At 38.0% G+C, this 18,857-nt stretch overlaps 2 protein-coding genes across 3 annotated transcripts in view; one reads left to right on the top strand and one right to left on the bottom strand.

The window, feature by feature from the left end:
• The window catches only part of si:dkey-92j12.5 (multiple PDZ domain protein), a 78,903-nt gene extending 76,876 nt beyond the window's left edge, over positions 1-2,027 (top strand). Inside the window, exons 40-41 of the mRNA XM_066654271.1 lie at positions 440-560; positions 1,554-2,027. Coding sequence (XP_066510368.1) covers positions 440-560; positions 1,554-1,736 — 304 coding nt within the window. The 3' untranslated portion in view covers positions 1,737-2,027. The remainder of the gene's footprint in view (positions 1-439; positions 561-1,553) is intronic.
• Positions 2,028-5,272: 3,245 nt separating this feature from the next.
• On the bottom strand, positions 5,273-18,486 carry rfc1 (replication factor C (activator 1) 1). 2 transcript variants are annotated; one of them, XM_066660000.1, is made up of 24 exons: positions 18,345-18,486; positions 17,170-17,271; positions 16,987-17,053; positions 16,785-16,889; positions 16,058-16,359; positions 14,853-14,927; positions 14,687-14,764; positions 13,003-13,335; positions 12,419-12,523; positions 12,127-12,306; positions 11,887-11,991; positions 11,066-11,447; positions 10,870-10,982; positions 10,134-10,248; positions 9,879-9,967; positions 9,165-9,302; positions 8,722-8,817; positions 8,495-8,593; positions 8,020-8,174; positions 7,727-7,844; positions 7,469-7,614; positions 6,988-7,201; positions 6,489-6,668; positions 5,273-6,315 (listed from the first exon to the last, which is right to left on the bottom strand). In XM_066660000.1, exons 1-24 carry the CDS (start codon positions 18,345-18,347, stop codon positions 6,220-6,222), a joined length of 3,396 nt encoding a protein of 1,131 aa, XP_066516097.1. In that variant the 5' UTR covers positions 18,348-18,486; the 3' UTR covers positions 5,273-6,219. The 2 variants fall into 2 exon arrangements, with proteins under 2 accessions (XP_066516097.1, XP_066516098.1); XM_066660001.1 differs by having other exon boundaries at positions 10,870-10,979.
• Between the last annotated feature and the right edge of the window lie 371 nt (positions 18,487-18,857).

Here is an 18,857-nt window from a genome sequence, read left to right as displayed (position 1 = left end):
TTTATTTAAAAGACTCCTTTAAGCAAATCCAATGACTCCAAAATGGAGAGAAATAAAAAGAACAATGGAGTGAGAGGTTAAAATACTGGTTGCATCTTATGTAAACAAACCTGCCAGTAAGAACAAGGGGCTGTAGTGAGGTTAGCAAACATGATTGATGTAATGTCCATATATTGTTAAGTAAATCAATATTGTAATTATTATTACAGGCCTAGCTATACTAAAAACAAGCATAAAAAGGTACCATACATTTGCCCATACAGCTAATATGCCCATGTGTATTCTATTAGCTACAAAATTGTGCTAGGTTCCATAATTGTTCAATGTTTACTTTTGTAATTTATTGGTGGTTAATAAGCTCTCACTAAGTTTATGGCAGTTTACGAAGTGCTCCAAGGTGGGCATTTGTGATTTAATCGTAACTGTGTATGTTTGGCAGTCCTCTGTACCAGACCATCACTCTGGAGAGAGGTTCAGCTGGGCTGGGCTTCAGCATTATGGGAGGTTTGTGCAGTTCCCATGGAGACATGCCCATTTATGTCAAGAACATCTTCCCCAAGGTGATAAATACAGGATACATTCTTTAGCTAAAGATTGCTATAAGCCATTGATGTATGAGTCGGTGCATTATTTTCTGAGCTAGTTTAAGGGATTAAAGCAATGGCTAATAGAAATGATACATTTCCACACTCCTCCGCTTACCAAACCTATATTCTCTCAACCAAATCACGTCTGATGTCTAAATACTGCTTCCTTAGGTGTGCAGAATTTATAGCTATACCTTCTAATTTGTCAGTTACTTTTACATTGACCCCACTGAGGGTCCCATGTGCACACAGTTTGTATAAATTTTATCTGAAAGCATTATCAATAGAATCTCCACTCTCTGGAGCAACCACACTAGACCATCATGTGTAATATAGTGTTATATTTGTGCCACAATTTTGTGCACTCGCCTCACACCTACAGCCATTAAAAAGTGCCTCAGTTTCAGCCAATCCGAAACGACAAATGACTGAGGTCATTTCTGATTGTATTGATTGACTGCCAATCATGTTGCTAATTACTGCAAGGCCAGAAAGATCTGAAAATGTCCTCAAACGGTAGCAACAGACCGATAGACCACAAGTGCTTTTAGAGATATTTTTCTGTTGCTTTTGGCTTTGTATTTACCTTGTTTTACTGAGTCAGCAACATAGCTAATATGCAAAAGTAATGTACATAGTGTACGTAGTGTACATAGTGCTAGCAATGACTGTAAATTATACTAGAACTACTCTAGAAACTACTTTATTAGTAATAGAAAATGCTAACTAGATAAGTAGTTATCAACATACATAGCTAGCTGATTGTTTAGCTACATTAGTCTTGTATTTTAAATCATAAGCTCTAGTGTAAAACAGAAACAGCAATCTACAGCTACTAGGTATTGAGTAAAGAGGAAGTAGATATTGAATGTGTCCAAGGAGCTAAGTACAACATGAGGTGTGATGCTTCATCAAGGATATGTGTGCACTTCTGTATACATTCTGTATTTGTACCTCACACTGCAGGGAGCTGCGGTGGAGGATGGGCATCTTCAGTGTGGTGATAGGCTGGTGGCAGTGAATGGACGGAGTTTAGATGGCATCACACTTTCAGAAGCTGTGGAGATTCTGCGACGCACCAGAGGCACCGTCACACTCACTGTACTCCCCCCACACACACACACACACAAACATTCAGCACGCCAATGATAGCAAACATACTGTACCTTCTACATCAGTATTGAAACTTTAAAGCAGTTTTATCTTATGATATATAATGGTGAAATGTTGATTTGCTGGGCAGTTGATCAACATTTATCAAGGGCATTTAAAAATGTGTGATTATTTTCAGAATGACAAACCATTTCTTATCATTACCTACCTAGGCCAAGGTTTTATCATATTGGAACTGGTCATAAAATAATTTGGTGACATTGTACTGTAGGGCAGTGTTCATGAGGCCACATGGCACCTTTAATTTACCATTTTTGGAGCTTCAATTATGACTCGCAGTGTAAAAAATATCTGGTAATTGCAAAATTTTTTGCAAATGCTTCCAAAGCTAACATCCACATGATGTTGAGTGGAAAATGAAAAAGTCATCCTACCCTAACCAGAGAGCAAAGCCAATTGTGCTGTCTTGGACTCCCAGCATTAGGGTAGCGTTTATAAATGTATATGTAGAACTGTGTTAATGATCATAATATGGGGCTTATTTGTGTGTCATGTATGCTTATAATTCATTTAGATTTGCTTGTTTTTTTAAAAAAAAAAAAACGCCACATTCAATCTGCACATCCGTATGGTAAAACGTGAAAGAAAATTCTTATAGTTTTAAAAAAAATAGCAACCATACCATTTTCATAACCTGTTAAAATGACAATTTCTCTGTGTCATATGAATTGTACGTGTCCGTTTTATGTTTCAACCATTTTCCGAATTTCAAAAGGTAGGGACCTCAGCCTTTGACTTTTCTTCTGGAAAAGTCTTAAACATTAAAAATAAATAAATAAATAGAATGTCCTTGAGAAGCACAACCACCATGCTGCTCTTAGCCCCACCGAGAATCTGTCATATGGCTCAATAATTGTAGTCTATTAAGAGTGCCACAGTAAATTCAATAATCTGCAGCTGTCACAAAGAATAGGGAACGCCACTCTATCATCTGAGCTTGGCAGAACATTTGCCTTTTGAATACAATACTGTATGTAATCTGCATACAGGTGCTGGTCATAAAATTAGAATATCATGTAAAGGTTTATTTATTTCAGTAATTTCATTCAAAAAGTGAAACTTGTATATTATACTCATTCATTACACACAGACTGATATATTTCAAGAGTTTATTTCTTTTAATTTGATGATTATAACTGACCAATAATGAAAACCCCAAATTCAATATCTCAGAAAATTAGAATATTACCAAAGACTACCAAGATTACCAATACTGCAGCAAGGTGGCATGGCATGGAGTCGATCAGTCTATGGCACTGCTCAGGTGTTATGAGAGCCCAGGTTGCTCTGATAGTGGCCTTCAGCTCTTCTGCATTGTTGGGTCTGGCGTATTGCATCTTCCTCTTCACAATACCCCATAGATTTTCTATGGGGTTAAGGTCAGGTGAGTCTGCTGGCCAATTAAGAACAGGGATACCAAAGTCCTTAAACCAGGTACTGGCAGTTTTGGCACTGTGTGCAGGTGCCAAGTCCTGTTGGAAAAAGAAATCTGCATCTCCATCAAGTTGGTCAGCAGCAGGAAACATGAAGTGATCTAAAACTTCCTGGTAGACGGCTGCTTTGACCTTGGACCTCAGAAAACACAGTGGACTAACACCAGCAGATGACATGGCACCCCAAACCGTCACTGACTGTGGAAACTTTACACTGGACTTCAAGCAACATGGATTCTGTGCCTCTGCTCTCTTCCTCCAGACACTGGGACCTTGATTTCCAAAGGAAATGCAAAATTTACTTTCATCAAAGAACATAACTTTGGACTACTCAGCAGCAGTCCAGTCCTTTTGGGAAGCGAGACGCTTCTGACATTGTCTCTTGTTGAAGTGTGGCTTTACACAAGGAATGCGACAGCTGAAACCCACGTCTCGCCTATGTCTTGCAGCACCTGAAACTACGGATACTGGAAGCTTGTGCTAGCATTTCTCCTGCTGTGTTGCTATCAGTGTGTGAAGAGTTTCTCCCACTCTTCACACACTGATAGCAACACAGCAGGAGAAATGCTAGCACAAGCTTCCAGTATCCGTAATTGCATTGACAATCCAACACAATGGGCAGCACTTTGAACACATTTTATAAGTGGTCAGAAACTTGTAAATAACTCATGAAAGAATAAAGTTACGTTAAAACCAATTGTTTTTCTTGTGAAATTCCCAATAAGTTTGATGTGTCACATGACCCTCTTCCCAAAAAAACAAAAAGTTGGATCCAAAATGGCCACCATGGTCACCACCCATCTCGAAAAGTTTTCCCCCCTCCCATATACTAATGTGCCACAAACAGGAAATTAATATCACCAACCATTCCCATATAAATGGCCCACCATGTATAGCAGTCTGTGTGTAATGAATGAGTATAATATACAAGTTTCACATTGAATGGAATTACTGAAATAAACTTTTTCTTGATATTCTAATTTTATGACCAACACCCGTATGTCCATCTCATGTGTGAAGAATTCAATGGTTTGAACAATAGCTATAACTATGGTTCTGAAACTTTGTTATTTTGTGGTTGTACTGGCCTCAGTTAACAAATGGGATGCGGTTTTTGAGCAGGAACAAAGTATAAGATTTAAATAGTAAATTATAAAACAAGATGTTGGACTTCATCTGTTTAACCCTAAACATGTCTTAACATACTGGACATACATGTTGGCAAACAAATTTAAATCAATACAAATACAATTCAGCTACAAGACACGCTCTAGAATTTATTTGCTGCTTAATTTTTAGGCATACTTTCATGAGCTTTATGGACTGTTTGTTCACTAATACATATATATATATATATATATATATATATATATAAATAAATAATTAAACACCGTTGATTCCAAGGACTTGCATTACTGTAACGCTTATTTAATAATTCACTCGCTCTGAGCTTTTTTCCAGTGGTAGAAGCCAACAGATGCCATTGCTAAACTGTGACTTTTATTTATATATGCCTGCTACAACTGCTTTACTGCAATTGAGATTCACTTGATTTGCTGTACTTTGCTGTGCTGAGAACTTTGACTTTTTAAATTATATATATATATAATTTATAGAAAACCAATCAACTTATTTTTGTAAGCATATGACTTTCCTGCATTTCCTTTAGTGTAATTACACAATACTTCAATAAATATCAGAATTATAATGCATTTTGTTTTTGCTCCCATGTCTGGATTTTAAGCTCGGAATCAGCGATCACTTACTGCTGAAAACATAGCCCCTAAACATTTAGAATGTATTTAAATTCTAGTAATGAAAAAACAGATTAGATTTAGGTTAATAACTGTCCTTTTTTTTTTTTTTTTTTTAGGATTTTCACTTGTTTTTTAAATTGTACGGATATTTGATTATTTGATTTAGATCAGGGTTTCGCAACCACTTTGCTGCATTCATGCTACATGATTCCAAGTATAAAACAAATGCATGTTAACCTCTATGAACAATGAAAAGTACTACGAAGAGTCGAAAGACATGTCAATGAATCACAGAACACAAATCACTACAAGATTACCCTCTTTAATTGCTTTTTGAAAACCACAAGTCAGGTTATATATCATTACTATCCAATGAAAAACATGTATCTTCCAATTTAGTAACTTCACAGGAGAAGGAAAAAAAAACCTTAACTTTCTATGGAAGTCAATGTAAAAAGAGTTTATTCCAAGTAATTCTGGAGCATTTCTATTGGTCCATTCATCATAACATTTTCACACAGCTGCTGGGTTTAAATTCTGCATTAAACTAAACAAATACAAAAATGGAGATACCTGTTTTTAACTGGATGATGACGATATGCTACAAGCCAGTAAGTTGTACTGTCAGTAAATTCAATAGTGCTTTCATACAACAGCCAAAGTGAAAACAATTATTTTCTTTACTGTTTGAAAATGTACTAAGCAACAAGACCATAAGCCTTAAACTGCACATATTTACAGCTTGATCGAGTGGCATTTCTCAGAGTTGGAGCGCACTTATTTGTGCACTTAAGGAAATCCATTTATGTATAAGCACTGACATTAGGAAGCACACAAGAGTGTTATTTGAGTAACGGAAAGTGCTTTTATAACTTTAGAAGAGTTGTAGTTTGAGAGATGGAATGAAGAAAACAACAAAAAGACAGATCCCTCCAGTGAAATCAAACATGTTTTGTTTGTTAAATGTGTGCATATATTTTCGGTCCCAGTTGTTTCTATATTTTTTGCCTTGTTCCTGAGTGCTATCCAGTGCGAGAATTGTACATTAGACTATGTATTGAGAACCCTCCTGATTTCAGGTAACTTGACTCTTATTCTTTGCAAATACTGATCTTTGTGTGGACTGAGAATAGTTGAATCTTTTTTGACTGTCATCTTGATTTACCTTTCCAGCCTCTAGTCAGCAAGGGTACTGAAAGGAGAAGCTAGTGGGCAAACATGTAGGAAATGCTTGCTGTCTGACTGTCAGTTCTCAGTTCAGTCTCCAGTTCACTTCTTGCCCTTTGCTTTGCCTTTGCCCTTCCCCTTCCCAGAATCCCCTGCTTTCTCAAGTTTGGCCTCTTTCGTGGCTTTAGCTTTCTTTTGCTGTGGGGTCAGAGAAGAGACAAAGAGATGAGTACAAAGGAGATCACTCATTGCAGAAGATTTCATTCAAAAAGCATTGTATTTCGCTCACAAAATGTCACTAATCTATCTAATGTGGCCACAGCAATCTATATAAAGCCCCACACAATGTTTATTCACACAATATTATTCACCTTGATCATTGCATCAGCAGTAACACCCTCCTCCTCCTCATCTTCTTGCCCTTGGTCATTCTGAGGGTCTAAGTCAAGGTCAGTGTCTGTGGCCAATCTGCGTCCTTTCTTTACTGCCTGCAGTGTGTATGGGGTCAAGTGTGATTCCTTGTTATATGCACGTGTGAATGCTGCCTTCACCTACAAAGAAAGAGACAAAATGTTTTGCAGAAATGAATATTAAGGTTTTTTAATATATATTTTTGCTTTGGATATTTTATTAATTTTCCATTTCCATTTCTCATTCTTAATGGCTTGTACAATGTATGAAACTTGAAACTAATTAAATAATAATTATGGATTTTACATGTAATCCTGGTAAAAATGTGATATTATGCACTAATAATTATAAATGTATAAAGATTTAAGAGCACATTTTTCTAACAGATTTTTAACAGGGATATTTCACACTTGACTTTTTTTCTAACTGAACAATCTTCCTACAGATACACCCACAGACCTTAGAGTCGAGTTTAGAGTAGGGGTCAGGCTGACCGCCCCAGGAACTGATCTCCATGATGCTGTCAAAATCTTCTTTGATGATGTCATAGTCATCCATGAGATTCACACTCTGACTGGCTCCCTCTGAACCATGTGACTGCAGAGGCTCCAAAATAGCAGAGCGCAGGTATGGCACGTAGTCCAGATTCACAGCCTCCTTACTACTCAATGTCCTATAGAAAGAGAATTATTCTATAAAAATATAGTTGTTCCATGCTGATGGCTCTGCCCCCAGCATTGAGATGTGCAGTAGTGGAAAACCATTTTCGGGAGCGATGGAACACTACCCAATATTTTTGACAGGAGTTTCTCATGTATCATTCAATATCAGCAGCTGGCCTCAGTAATGAGGCAGAATGCCATCAAATTACAGAAATGCAGTCAAAAAGTACAGTAATTTGATAGAATGTGCTATCCTAGGTAGTGTTCTGTTTACTCACTTCAAGCTCATGTGCGAGGCAAGTTCCTGTATGATGCGGCTATGTTTGCCTCTAGATGAGAACTTCCCCAGCCAGCTGGGAAAAGTGGGAAACTGACTCATGTAACCTCGCATCAACTCACCCGGGAGCACACTTGCATAGATTGCCTAAAAAACAGGACACACACGCATACGCTTTATATGGTTCAACAAACATTAGAATATTTGTTTGTGTCTTTGACATTTATAATAAAAATTGCTCACGGTTTGAGTGTGTTACCTGAGTAGGTAATAAAGACCACATCTGTCGAGAGCGGATCTGTCTGTCCACCAAGTCCCCATCACATATGCTGTCTGCTGTTTTACTCAGCAACACTAGATGATTCTTCAGATTTCCACTAATAAACAAACAAACAAACAAAAAAAAACACTAGAATATCAAGAAATTGAATTAAAAGGAAATGTATATTTAGACATATTAAATGTGCGTGTGTGTGCTGTGTGTAGTTGTTAGCTTACATTTATATAAAACAAATGTGTGTAAGTGTGTGTGCATGTCAATGTGTGACCTACCCTGCAGCAGCTGGTCGTACATGTACATAGTTCTCTTGGACAAATAGTGGTGCTAGCGAGTAGTCATGGAAGAAAAGATCTGACTTATCAATTAAAGTCATATGGGCAGTCTCTTCACCTGCAGCAAACACTTTCCTGCACACGTCAAATGGACCCTACACATATACACATTATTCGATTCAATGAGGATAGTGACTGTGATGAATACTTTTTTTTCTGAGAATTATTTTGAAACTTAATACATATTCCAAAGCGCAGTTATATGATTTATAATACATTAGCAGTAAATAAACTTGCATCTGAAGTAAAACAAAAAACAGACACAAAGAGATTAAAAACTGAAAATGCCATACAGATAATTAGGTGAAATTCTGACACATTTAAAACCCACTAAAAATATATTTTTAAGAAAGATTTAAGATTATAAGAAGGTTTTTTAGGTCACTAATGCCTGTAAATGGGTGTTGGTGCGTACCATTTTCATGTCCTTTTTGGCTTTGTTAGCATCTGCTTTAGCTTGGTCATATGTCATGACTTTATCTGTTGCTGACCACATACAAAGATTATGCAGAACCTGGGTGGAAAATATTATGAAGCCAGTCATCACTTCACACAAAAGGCAATGTTAATGTTTCATTCAGAAAGAATCAAATAAATCATAAGATTTTCTGCACATACTTGTTTAATTGCAGTTAAACTTACTTGTCGAATATCCTGATTTGACGCCAAGATGACTTCATTGAGTGCAGGAGGTGGGATCTTTAAACCTTCCTTAAAAGCAATCGACATCATGGCACCCTGCAGAAAAGGGAGAAAGGTATAATGAAAGTGGGAATGATGATTTTGGATGTTATACTGAACTACAGAGAAGTTAATTAAATTTCACAATAAAAAATTCTGTGGTGTTTATAAATGAACAGTAGCTTCAAAACACTATTTGGCTTCCATTTTAAATGTTTATCAGTAAACATGTTATTTTGTTCCTGAGTACAATATTATTGTATTTGTTAATGTCTAAAACATTTGAAAAATGCAGAAAATTCTCATCATGACTCGATATTTAATCGTGAATATCGTTCTAAAATGTTACAAAAGGGTTTTTGAAATGTTTTCACTGACAAGAGCAGATCAGTGAAGCTCAGTACCTTTATCTGCTCCAAACGGGGGCGCTGGAAGCGCAGATCAAAGCAGTAGTTAGCAAGCGAGCGTATCTTCTGATGATTTCGGTCATTACACATAAAAATTATGGGGATCTTCGTCTGCTTTATCAGGCTGATCATTTCCTACAGAATATATAAGTCAGGGGGCAAAGTTAAAACAGGAAAGAAAGTAACAGGAGAAACACACTCCAGCTTCAACTAAACCCTCAACTTTAACAGACTAATAGGCAGATGTTGTAGCATAGGCAACACCACTGCCACTCACACAGTAGACAAAAGGTCTGATTCCCTGCCTTGGTCCTCCAAAGATCTGCCAAATTCCTAAAATCCAAGTATAACGTTTTCATGACCCACTATAGGGGCATTACAATGATTTTGAAGCTGTATCTTTAAGATAAAAATACTACAGTGTTCCTTTAACTGATATTTAAATAATTATTTGTCAAAATTCACTACAACTTTTCCTTAATCCTATACTTAACTTTCACTGCAATTACTTCAAAAATTATTTTAAAGCTTAAACACTAACCCTTTCCATCTTTTTTGAAACTGGATTGAAGTTTGAGCACTTGGTAATGGGGGCTCATTAAAAATAAAATGGTAAAATTTTATGTATTTCTTGTATAACGTTTCTAGTAGTAGCTATGGGTTGTTCATATATATCAACGTGAGAATAACAGACAAAAAATTTTTTTTTACCTGTATTCCTCCTCTGTCCTCATTTCCTGCCATGCCGTCCACCTCATCCATTATAAGAACATGTTTATTGCTGACCGTCTGGGATGTACCTGACCAAAAAAAAAGTAAATAAATAAATCCACAGGTAAATTTACAAATAGAGTCCAGCAAACAGAGTGGCACTTAATCTGTAATGTTCAGCTTTATTGTTGTTATTTATCTTCTTAAAGCTGGTAGAAGATATCGGGTATTAATGAGGCTCCTTGTGTGAAATACCTTTATAGAAGTTGTTAATGCTTGTGTTATTGAGGGACTCTGCGATTACTTCCTTCAGACTGTTCTTGCTGCGAGTGCAACTGGCGTTCATCTCCACGTAACTGAAACCCAGCTCCTAAATGTATACATACACACACACACACACACACAAGTTCCAAGAACAACTAAGAAATACCCAAAATATAACACAGAGGATCTTCTTTATTTTAAAGACTTGTATGTAGGCATTTCAAGCTATAGTGCCTTGGATTTGTGCTGGTCTCTGCCCTTTCTGACACGTGTTAGGGGAAATTTACTTTAAGGACTATGCTGGGGAAAGATGGCACAACGTAAGGTATGGGGAGAAGGTTAGAGAAAAAGAAATTATATTGACTTCCAGAAAGAATTGGGTGTGTCTACAGATTAAACTCTCTGGAGTTTTTAGGGTCTTGGAGGACCAGATGTTTATTTACTTTTTTTTCCAAGCTGGTATACACTTGTATTAATAAATATTTTTTGGTAATTTATTCCATAATATCTCAAGATAAAATAAACCAAAAGCAAAGCTGACATATCAATCTAAATTATTTTTATTTACTTAAATGTATGTGTTCAATTTAAATTAAAAAAATATTCCCATGTTTATCCCATTTAATTTCTTTCATTCTGAAATTTACTGCTGAAGTCACATGCTGCTTCTTTTTGCCTTCTGAAACCTCAAGGAGTTTCAAGAAGCTGTGTTTATATTTGTACTAACCTCACACACAAGAGCAGCAGTAGTGGTCTTGCCCACACCAGGAGGTCCAGACAACAGAGCTGCCTTAAAGCCTGACCCATCATCCTTCCCGCCAAATTTACCAAACCTAGCTGCTGAAGAGAAACAAGAACGGGACACATTAGAAACAGACTTGAACAGAAAGATTTACACAGTATTTTAAAAGTGTCACACTAACCTGCTGGTTTTGTGTTGCCGCTATGATGCTTGTGCCAGCTCTGCAGCCATCTTAGCAGCTTGTTTGCACAGCTTTGCTCTCCCTGCTGCCCAATCAGACTCTTTAGACTGCGGGGACGGTACTTATCTACCCACAGCAAGCTTTTTCCATCATCGTCTGTAGCAGAGTGGGACGTAGTGGCTGTGGCCTTACCAAACTCCAGATTCCTCTTCACCTCAGATTCGGAGCCTCGTCGAGAAGCTCCAGATGTGCCAGGTGCAGACGTGGATGCTGACAAAGGCTTTCTTGGAGATGGGCTGCTTTTGTTTGGGCTGCTCTTCTTTAAGCTCCGCCTTTGAGGCGTGAGCTTCTGTGACGAAGTTTTGGATTTACCAGATTTGCTCTGAAACACAACCAAGAAAAAAAATGTAAAAGCTGCATGAGACAATGGTGAATTACAAATTCTTATGTTTAATTTTCATTTCAGCTAAAAAAAAATCTCTCTCTTTTAACAGCAAATTTCATTTTCCAAGGAAAACCAATTTCAAAACACTGAGAACAAATGAATTACATGTAATCACAGGGCAGAGTATTACATTTTATATTTCTGTAGTATATTGTCAAAATGATTTTAAATGATGTAGCTCTACACTGTGCATTATATATGACATTACAATAATCTGATTGCGCTCAGCAGAATGTGCTTCTTATTTGTATTGAATTCACGCATTGCGTTCATCTGTGTGCTGCCATCCACAAAAGACTGCTTTCCAGACCTCACAGATAGCGAAAAGCTTCATGCTGCCACAATGAAAATGTAACATACATGATTTTGGCTTTACCTCAGCCTCTGCATCAACCTCATACTTGGATTTCTTGCCAGGTTTGGTTCGGATCAGTTCCAGCAGCTCATCTTCATTTATGATCTTAGTGCCAAAACTCTGAGCCTGAGAAACACACACACACACACACACACACACAGAGATGGCACAAAAAATAGCAGAGAGTGAGAGAGAGATGGAAGCAAATATACACTTAGATTTAGAAAGACTGACATATGAAGAAAAAACTAAACGTCAGACCTTATCAGTCTTGGAAGCACCGCTGTCTCTGCCCAACACCAGGTATGTGGTTTTCCGGCTGACGTTTCCAGTGACTTTTCCACCATAGCGTTCTATTAATGACTTTGCATCGTCTCGCTCCATAGACTCCAAAACTCCAGTCAGCACAAACACACAGCCCTCCAAACAGTTCTCTGCTCCCTAACACACACGTACAGACACAACCACACACCAAAACATCCATCCCATAAATACATCAACGTACAAACACAAACAGATTAAAGTAAGAATGGTGAACCTTTGTTTTTATTACCTGTGGTATCTCTTTAGAGCCCAGGGCGCGAGGGCCCTCTCTGTTTAGGTAGCTTCGAAATGCTGAAGAATTCACACGCTTCTTTTCTGATCCTTCTGGACTAATCTGAAAAGAAAAGTGACAAGCACATGGAGGAAGTGGGGGAGGGGAAAGAAGAAAAAGTTTAAAAAAAAAGGTCTGACATGCCTTGATATTTTTTGCAGGCCTTCTATTACCAAAAATAAATAAAACAAATAAATAAATAAATAAATAAGAACATCATAAAATAAATTTACCATTTAAATAAATACACATTTAAACACTGTCACATTAAAAACAAATAAAAAAAAAATTAAATGAAGACAATACAATTTTTCAGGGAATGACAGAGAAAATATTTATCACACTAAGATACAAAAATATTAACTAGCAAAAGAAAAAATAATGTGGTCAAAAAGAATATTAAATGTCAAGAACATTAAGCTTATTTAGAATTAGAATTAAAAAAAATGTTAAATATGAAATTGTATTTTAGTGTGTGTTCTCAGGTTTTCAGGTCATTACTATTTTGCATATCACCATTCTGTAACTGTAAGGTGCATCACCTCTGGTTTTGTTGGAGATGTTTTGTTACTGCCGCCGCTCTTTGGTGTTGAAAAGCTTCTTGACTTGGAGGTACCTTCAGAAATGTTTATCGTTTTGGGTGTGGCTGCCATCTCTGAGGTGGTAGGCGAAATAGGCTCTTTTTTAGGAGAAATTACAATCTTGCTTTTCTGCTCTTCCTTCTCTTTTATTTTTTGTTCCTCTTCATCTGCTCTCCTCTTCATCAAAGCCAGCTTGGAGCTAGTCTTCACAGGACTCTTTTTTGGTGATGGGGTCTTTGCAGTAGCATTTGCTTTTGAGCTGCTCTTTGAGGGTAACACCGTGTCTACACGAGCCTGAGAGAAACTTGTTATTACAACTAACTCCAAAAAAAAAAAGCAAAGGATGAATAACAACAGAATCATATCATTATCAGACACAGCAGTCTAAAGGTTGCTAGAGAGCAATTTAGATTTATACACAGTCATCACAACAATATTCAACTGGGCACATACATTATGTTTAAACTTCACAGTTAAGCAGGAAATAAAAAATTGCTCATGTCAACTAAGGTCACCATGCCAAATACCACGCGTCAGATAAAGACATAAATCTCTCCAAAATTGGGCTGTGGAGCAGTGGAACTGGGTTCTCTGCAGTGATGTTACAGTATGCAATTTTGTCGTGGTGGACTTAACGTTCCCAAACAAATTATCCAATACCAGACTTTACTATGTTCTTGTGGCTGAATGCAATCAAATCCTTACAGCTATGTTCAAACACCTAGTCTAAAGCCCATTATTCTTCTCAGAAGGGTATAGACTGTTACTGCAACAAGGTGACAAATTATTTACTATTCATTTCAGATTAAATGTGTGATGTGCAAGTGTCCACAAAGAAAAACTGTATGAACCCTGTAAATTGTATGGTATTTTCAAGCACTTTCAAGGTCCATTTTCAAGTTTTACCAGCACCTTGCAGCTGTAGTAAATTGCATATTTATTCAAATTCATACATACTCAAAACGATTACTTCTATAAAAAGGATGATAAACAACCACAGCTGTTTTTGGTTATATCAGAAGTAAATTAAAAAGAAATTAAACTACCAAAACGTGTCACCTGTTTATCGGACCTTGCTATTTAACCTGCCCGAGTCCATCCATCCATCCATCCATTATCTGTACCGCTTATCCAATTTAGGGTCGCGGGGGGTCCAGAGCCTACCTGGAATCATTGGGCGCAAGGCGGGAATACACCCTGGAGGGGACGCCAGTCCTTCACAGGGCAACACAGACACACACACATTCACTCACACACTCATACCTACGGACACTTTCGAGTCGCCAATCCACCTGCAACGTGTGTTTTTTGGACTGTGGGAGGAAACCGGAGCACCCGGAGGAAACCCACGCTGACACGGGGAGAACACACCAACTCCTCACAGACAGTCACCCGGAGCGGGAATCGAACCCCCAACCTCCAGGCCCCTGGAGCTGTGTGACTGCGACACTACCTGCTGCGCCACCGTGCCGCCCCCTGCCCGAGTCCATTGTTTATTTATTTGTTTATTTTTTGCCCTTTGCTTTTGTGGTCAAGGAATGATTAAACGTGCAGGTTTACTTTCTCGCTTTGTGTTTCTGTGCTCTCTAGTACTGGTATGAAAAATGATGCCATGAAAACTAGCAATACCTAATTAGAAACTAACCTTCTTAGGCAATGGGGCCTCTTCTAGCATTGCCAGCGTTCTTGCAAATTCCTCATCTTCATGAATCTGCTTTTCCAACTGACAAACAGAAACAGTTTCAGGATAATACCTATGCTGTATAAAATGTTTAATATTTGGAGAGGGATCATTAGCATGTCTCACTCACCTCCATGTCTTCATCCATCTGTAACTGCTTTGCGATGGCTTCATCATTTTGTGGGTCATCAGGGTCTTGAGTGGGCTGGTGGAGACAACATTTATCATTTTGAAACCTCCATTTTTCTGTTATTATTCCAATTTAAAAAACTTGGTTATGTCCATTTAACAGTGTTAATGTCACAGTAGCCAACACTATATCTCACACCTGTTTAAATAATCATGTCACAATATGCTTTTCTCAGCATGTGGACTGTGTGTATTATCATTACTTAAAGGGGACATTTTATGAAACTAATTTTTTTTTTGTGAATTAGAATACTAATTTAGAACACCGTGGAGTGTGGAAAAAGTTACTTTTGGGGTGCCCAAATGTGAAAACATTGGATAAAATAAGCAATGCAATGCTGGTTTCTTATGTCAGGTGACAGGACTTAAGAATTGTTCCACCTCCTTGTCTGAATAACCCCAATTACAGCACCTGACCCATGTTTATTAGACAGCATGAACACAAGTTTCAACACACAGCAACCACAGAGAACTGTTTACTGATTAAATAATAGTAAAAACTACAGCTTTGCGCCTGGCTCCTCACTGCTGTATATTTGCACTTAAGTTAGCTGTGGCTAACTCTTATTTAAAGGTAACAGGTGCTAGACCTTGTGGTCTGAACAGAGCTGTTTAGGAGGGAATGGGGTTGTGTTAGTTAGTGATGCGTTTTGTTGGCTAAAGTGTTAGAATCAGGTTTTTGATAGTTACTGTGCAGTGAGCCAGAGTTGGTGGCTGCTAACTTTAGCCGGATTAGCTCACTGTTAGACATCGATTCTGATAACAAGTGCTTTTCTCTGGTTTCTGTGTGGATGAAATGGCTAAACTTACACTTTGTGTCAGTGGAACCCAAGTTATGTTGAGGACAGTGTTAGAATCAGCTTTTTGAGAGTTACTGTTAACTCTGCTAACTTTAGCCAGATTAGCTTACTTTTTAGCATTGGACAATGATTCTGGTAATAAGTGCTTTCCTGTGATTATAACAGCTAGAGTACCACCAAAGTTACACTTTATGTTTATATATGAGAGAGAGATGCGTAAGACTTGATTTCAACACAGTACTGTAAACGTGGATTACACTGAGCAGCAGGTAGGAGGAGCTCAGGAGACAAAAAAAGCCAATTCTTACATTGTATTCTTTTAAGTATGTTTTCTCTGTATACTCACTGCTTTCCTCTTGGTGCTTGTAGTGGCAACCAACTTCTTTTCTGACCTATGGACGGAAGAGTTTCCAAAAAATTCTGCAGCTGAAGTCTGTTTGGGCTGAGGTGCAGCTGACTTCGGTGGGGTCGGGCTGAGAGCATTCTTCACCCCTGCCTTAGTGCCTGCTGAAGGGGGCTTTACTGGTGACTTAACAGGAGCTGTTTTCGTTTTAAATTTTCCAGAGTCTGACTCTTTCATACCTGTGCCCTTTCCATTCTCATTAGGTTTAGAGGACCTCTTCAATGACACAAATGCTTCATCTGAATCTGGGGGGACCACACGAGTGAGACGATGTTGTTAATATCCTCATCATTTTAATCAGTCATCATCTCATTAAGCAATTTTGTTATAATACGTTATCCTAACTTAAGCTGGATGCATGTCACTTGTTTTTCTTATTTTAACTATGACTCTATTTAGCCTCTTTCACACATGCATGGTTTATTAGAACTTTTCCAAACTTTATCCAGAGGACCTGTAAGTGTGAATGCATATGTCCGCAACATTTGTCTTGGACATTACTTAGACTTTATCCTTCTAGTGCCCACTAGCGTCCTAGTAAAATCACAGTGAGTGCATGTGTGAATAGAGCTGTTAATGTTCTGGAGAATCCTGCTGTATTTCCTGCACATGCTGAATGCATATTGGTTATGTACTTCTATTTGTGACATATGACTGCAACATCACTTACCTGTGTCAGACACATAAGTAACTGGGTCCTTCTTTCCTGATGCAGTGGCATTTTGTTTAGAGCTTTTCTTTCCTTTCTTGTCCTTCTTCTCTTCGTCCTCTGAGTCTGAGAGGGATTTTCAATAACATGGTGAGTTACAGAAAAGTGTGCTACATTTATTCTATGCTAATTTAAGTCAAGTTGCAGTAAACTTAGCAAGCACCTGAATCTGCGATTATTCTTTTCTTCCGTTTTACTGATGGCTTGTCATCAGATTTAAGGCTTAAGACCTGAGAGAGAGAGAGAGAGAGAGAGAGAGAGAAAGAGAAAATTAGGTCTTTAAGCATGCAGCTACATAAAGGGACCACCATCATTAGCGGCATTAGCGACGATTAAAAGTTTGCACCTTGGAGACTGGCTTCTTTTTATTCTTCAGCTCCTCATCATTGCTGCTGCTCCCTGTTGATACTTTGGTGACCTTTGTGGGCTGAAAGAATCTGCGGATGTCCTGCCAAAGAACGAAAGAGGTTACAAGTATTCAGCAGGTTTAATAAACAGTTTTTGGGTGTTTTTTCCAGACGTTTTTGTTTACTTTTGTGTTTTTCATCTTACATAATTTCTATATGCAAGAGAAAGCGCAAAATCATTCAACTAGAATTTCACTTAGCCTATCCAAGATATTGCACACCATAAAGCATAGAGTTTAGAAACACAGGTAGTGACAAAATGGGCGTAGAATGTGGCCACTGACAGTTCACACACAATCTTTACAATCTCTACTGAAAAAAGCACTGACTAACAGGATGGAACTCTATGCCAACAACAGCAGCTGCATCACATGAGCCTAGGATCACCAATCTAAGACTCGGATAGTAGAGTATAAGACAACAAATACATCTGTGATGTCTGGATTGATGGAGCCAATACCTTTGAGAGGAGTTTGGAGTGGCACCTGTGATGGAGAACTAGGCTAACCCTCCAACATCTGTACACCACCTCACTAATGTTCTCATGGCTGAATGCAATCAAATTCCGACCAAAAAAAAAAAGGTCCAGCCTCAAGTGTAATGTCTTCGCACAAAATCAAAAGCTGTAACTCCCACCAAAGTGGACAAAACATCTATTAGTAACCTAAATCACACAGGATAAGCAAGCGTTCACAAACTTTAGGCCTGGCATATCATGAGAGTTGGCTTAGCAAGTTAACTTGACAAAAAATAAAAATAAACATAAATAATAGGACATGCTTGTCACTCCACAGATACATAACACTTTCCACCAAAATAAATAACTATTTACAGTGGTCGTGCAGCTTGCTGGTGAAGTGCGTCTTCTTCAGCTCAGACAAGTTCATTTAATATTGATGCTTTTCAAATGTGCATGACTGGGCTGTGCCAACATTCCCATTTATTGATGAAAAATCTTTAACTTTAACGTGCCTCGGCGTTAGCCTGTTGTACCTCTGTTTTGATTATACAGCGGGTTAAGACGCACTGACATGTCCCTGTACAACGCCGTGAGTCCACTTATGAAGATATTTATCACTATGAGATTTGTATAAATGTTAATAGAAGAACTCACCATGTTTATTTACGCTCACAAAATGAGGATCTTTGCTGCGAAACAAACACTCGCCTTTGGCGCCAAGTTTTGGCGCTGTGTGATGACGCCGAAGCAGAGCCCGCGCAGCGAGCAGCGGAAAAAAAACACCATGCTCCTGGCTTCAACCATATCTCAGGTCAGTATAATGCAGTACACCAAAATATATACACATATGTATATACACGTCCTAGGAACACGCAAGAAAATCTATTTTGAGGGGAAAAATCACTGTGTACTTCACACGTCGTACCAAATCATTATTGTGATGAAACTGTGGTCACAAATAAATGTTCACGAACTGTAAATAATCTCAAGTAGCATTTATATACAAGTGGAATTGATAAAGAATATCTTCAAAGCCTCCAATATATATATACACACACACACACACATTACCGTATGTATCTATAATTTGCATCTTCCAGTCTAATGTGCCAGCCTTGTAGAAATGGCTGTGTCACAAACTTTAATAATCATATACATACACACACC

This window comes from Hoplias malabaricus, chromosome 2 (genome assembly GCF_029633855.1).
Source record: "Hoplias malabaricus isolate fHopMal1 chromosome 2, fHopMal1.hap1, whole genome shotgun sequence".
Lineage (NCBI taxonomy): Eukaryota > Metazoa > Chordata > Actinopteri > Characiformes > Erythrinidae > Hoplias > Hoplias malabaricus.
Note: the sequence above shows the minus strand (reverse complement) of the source record. Positions and strands in the feature narration are given on the sequence as shown.

Excerpts from the sequence above, each read along its gene's own strand:
- rfc1 (XM_066660000.1), bottom strand. Across the intron at positions 16,890-16,986 it reads AAGAATAATCGCAGATTCAG|ACTCAGAGGACGAAGAGAAG; the intron begins GTGCTTGCTAAG and ends AATCCCTCTCAG. Across the intron at positions 16,360-16,784 it reads TACTTATGTGTCTGACACAG|ATTCAGATGAAGCATTTGTG; the intron begins GTAAGTGATGTT and ends TGGTCCCCCCAG.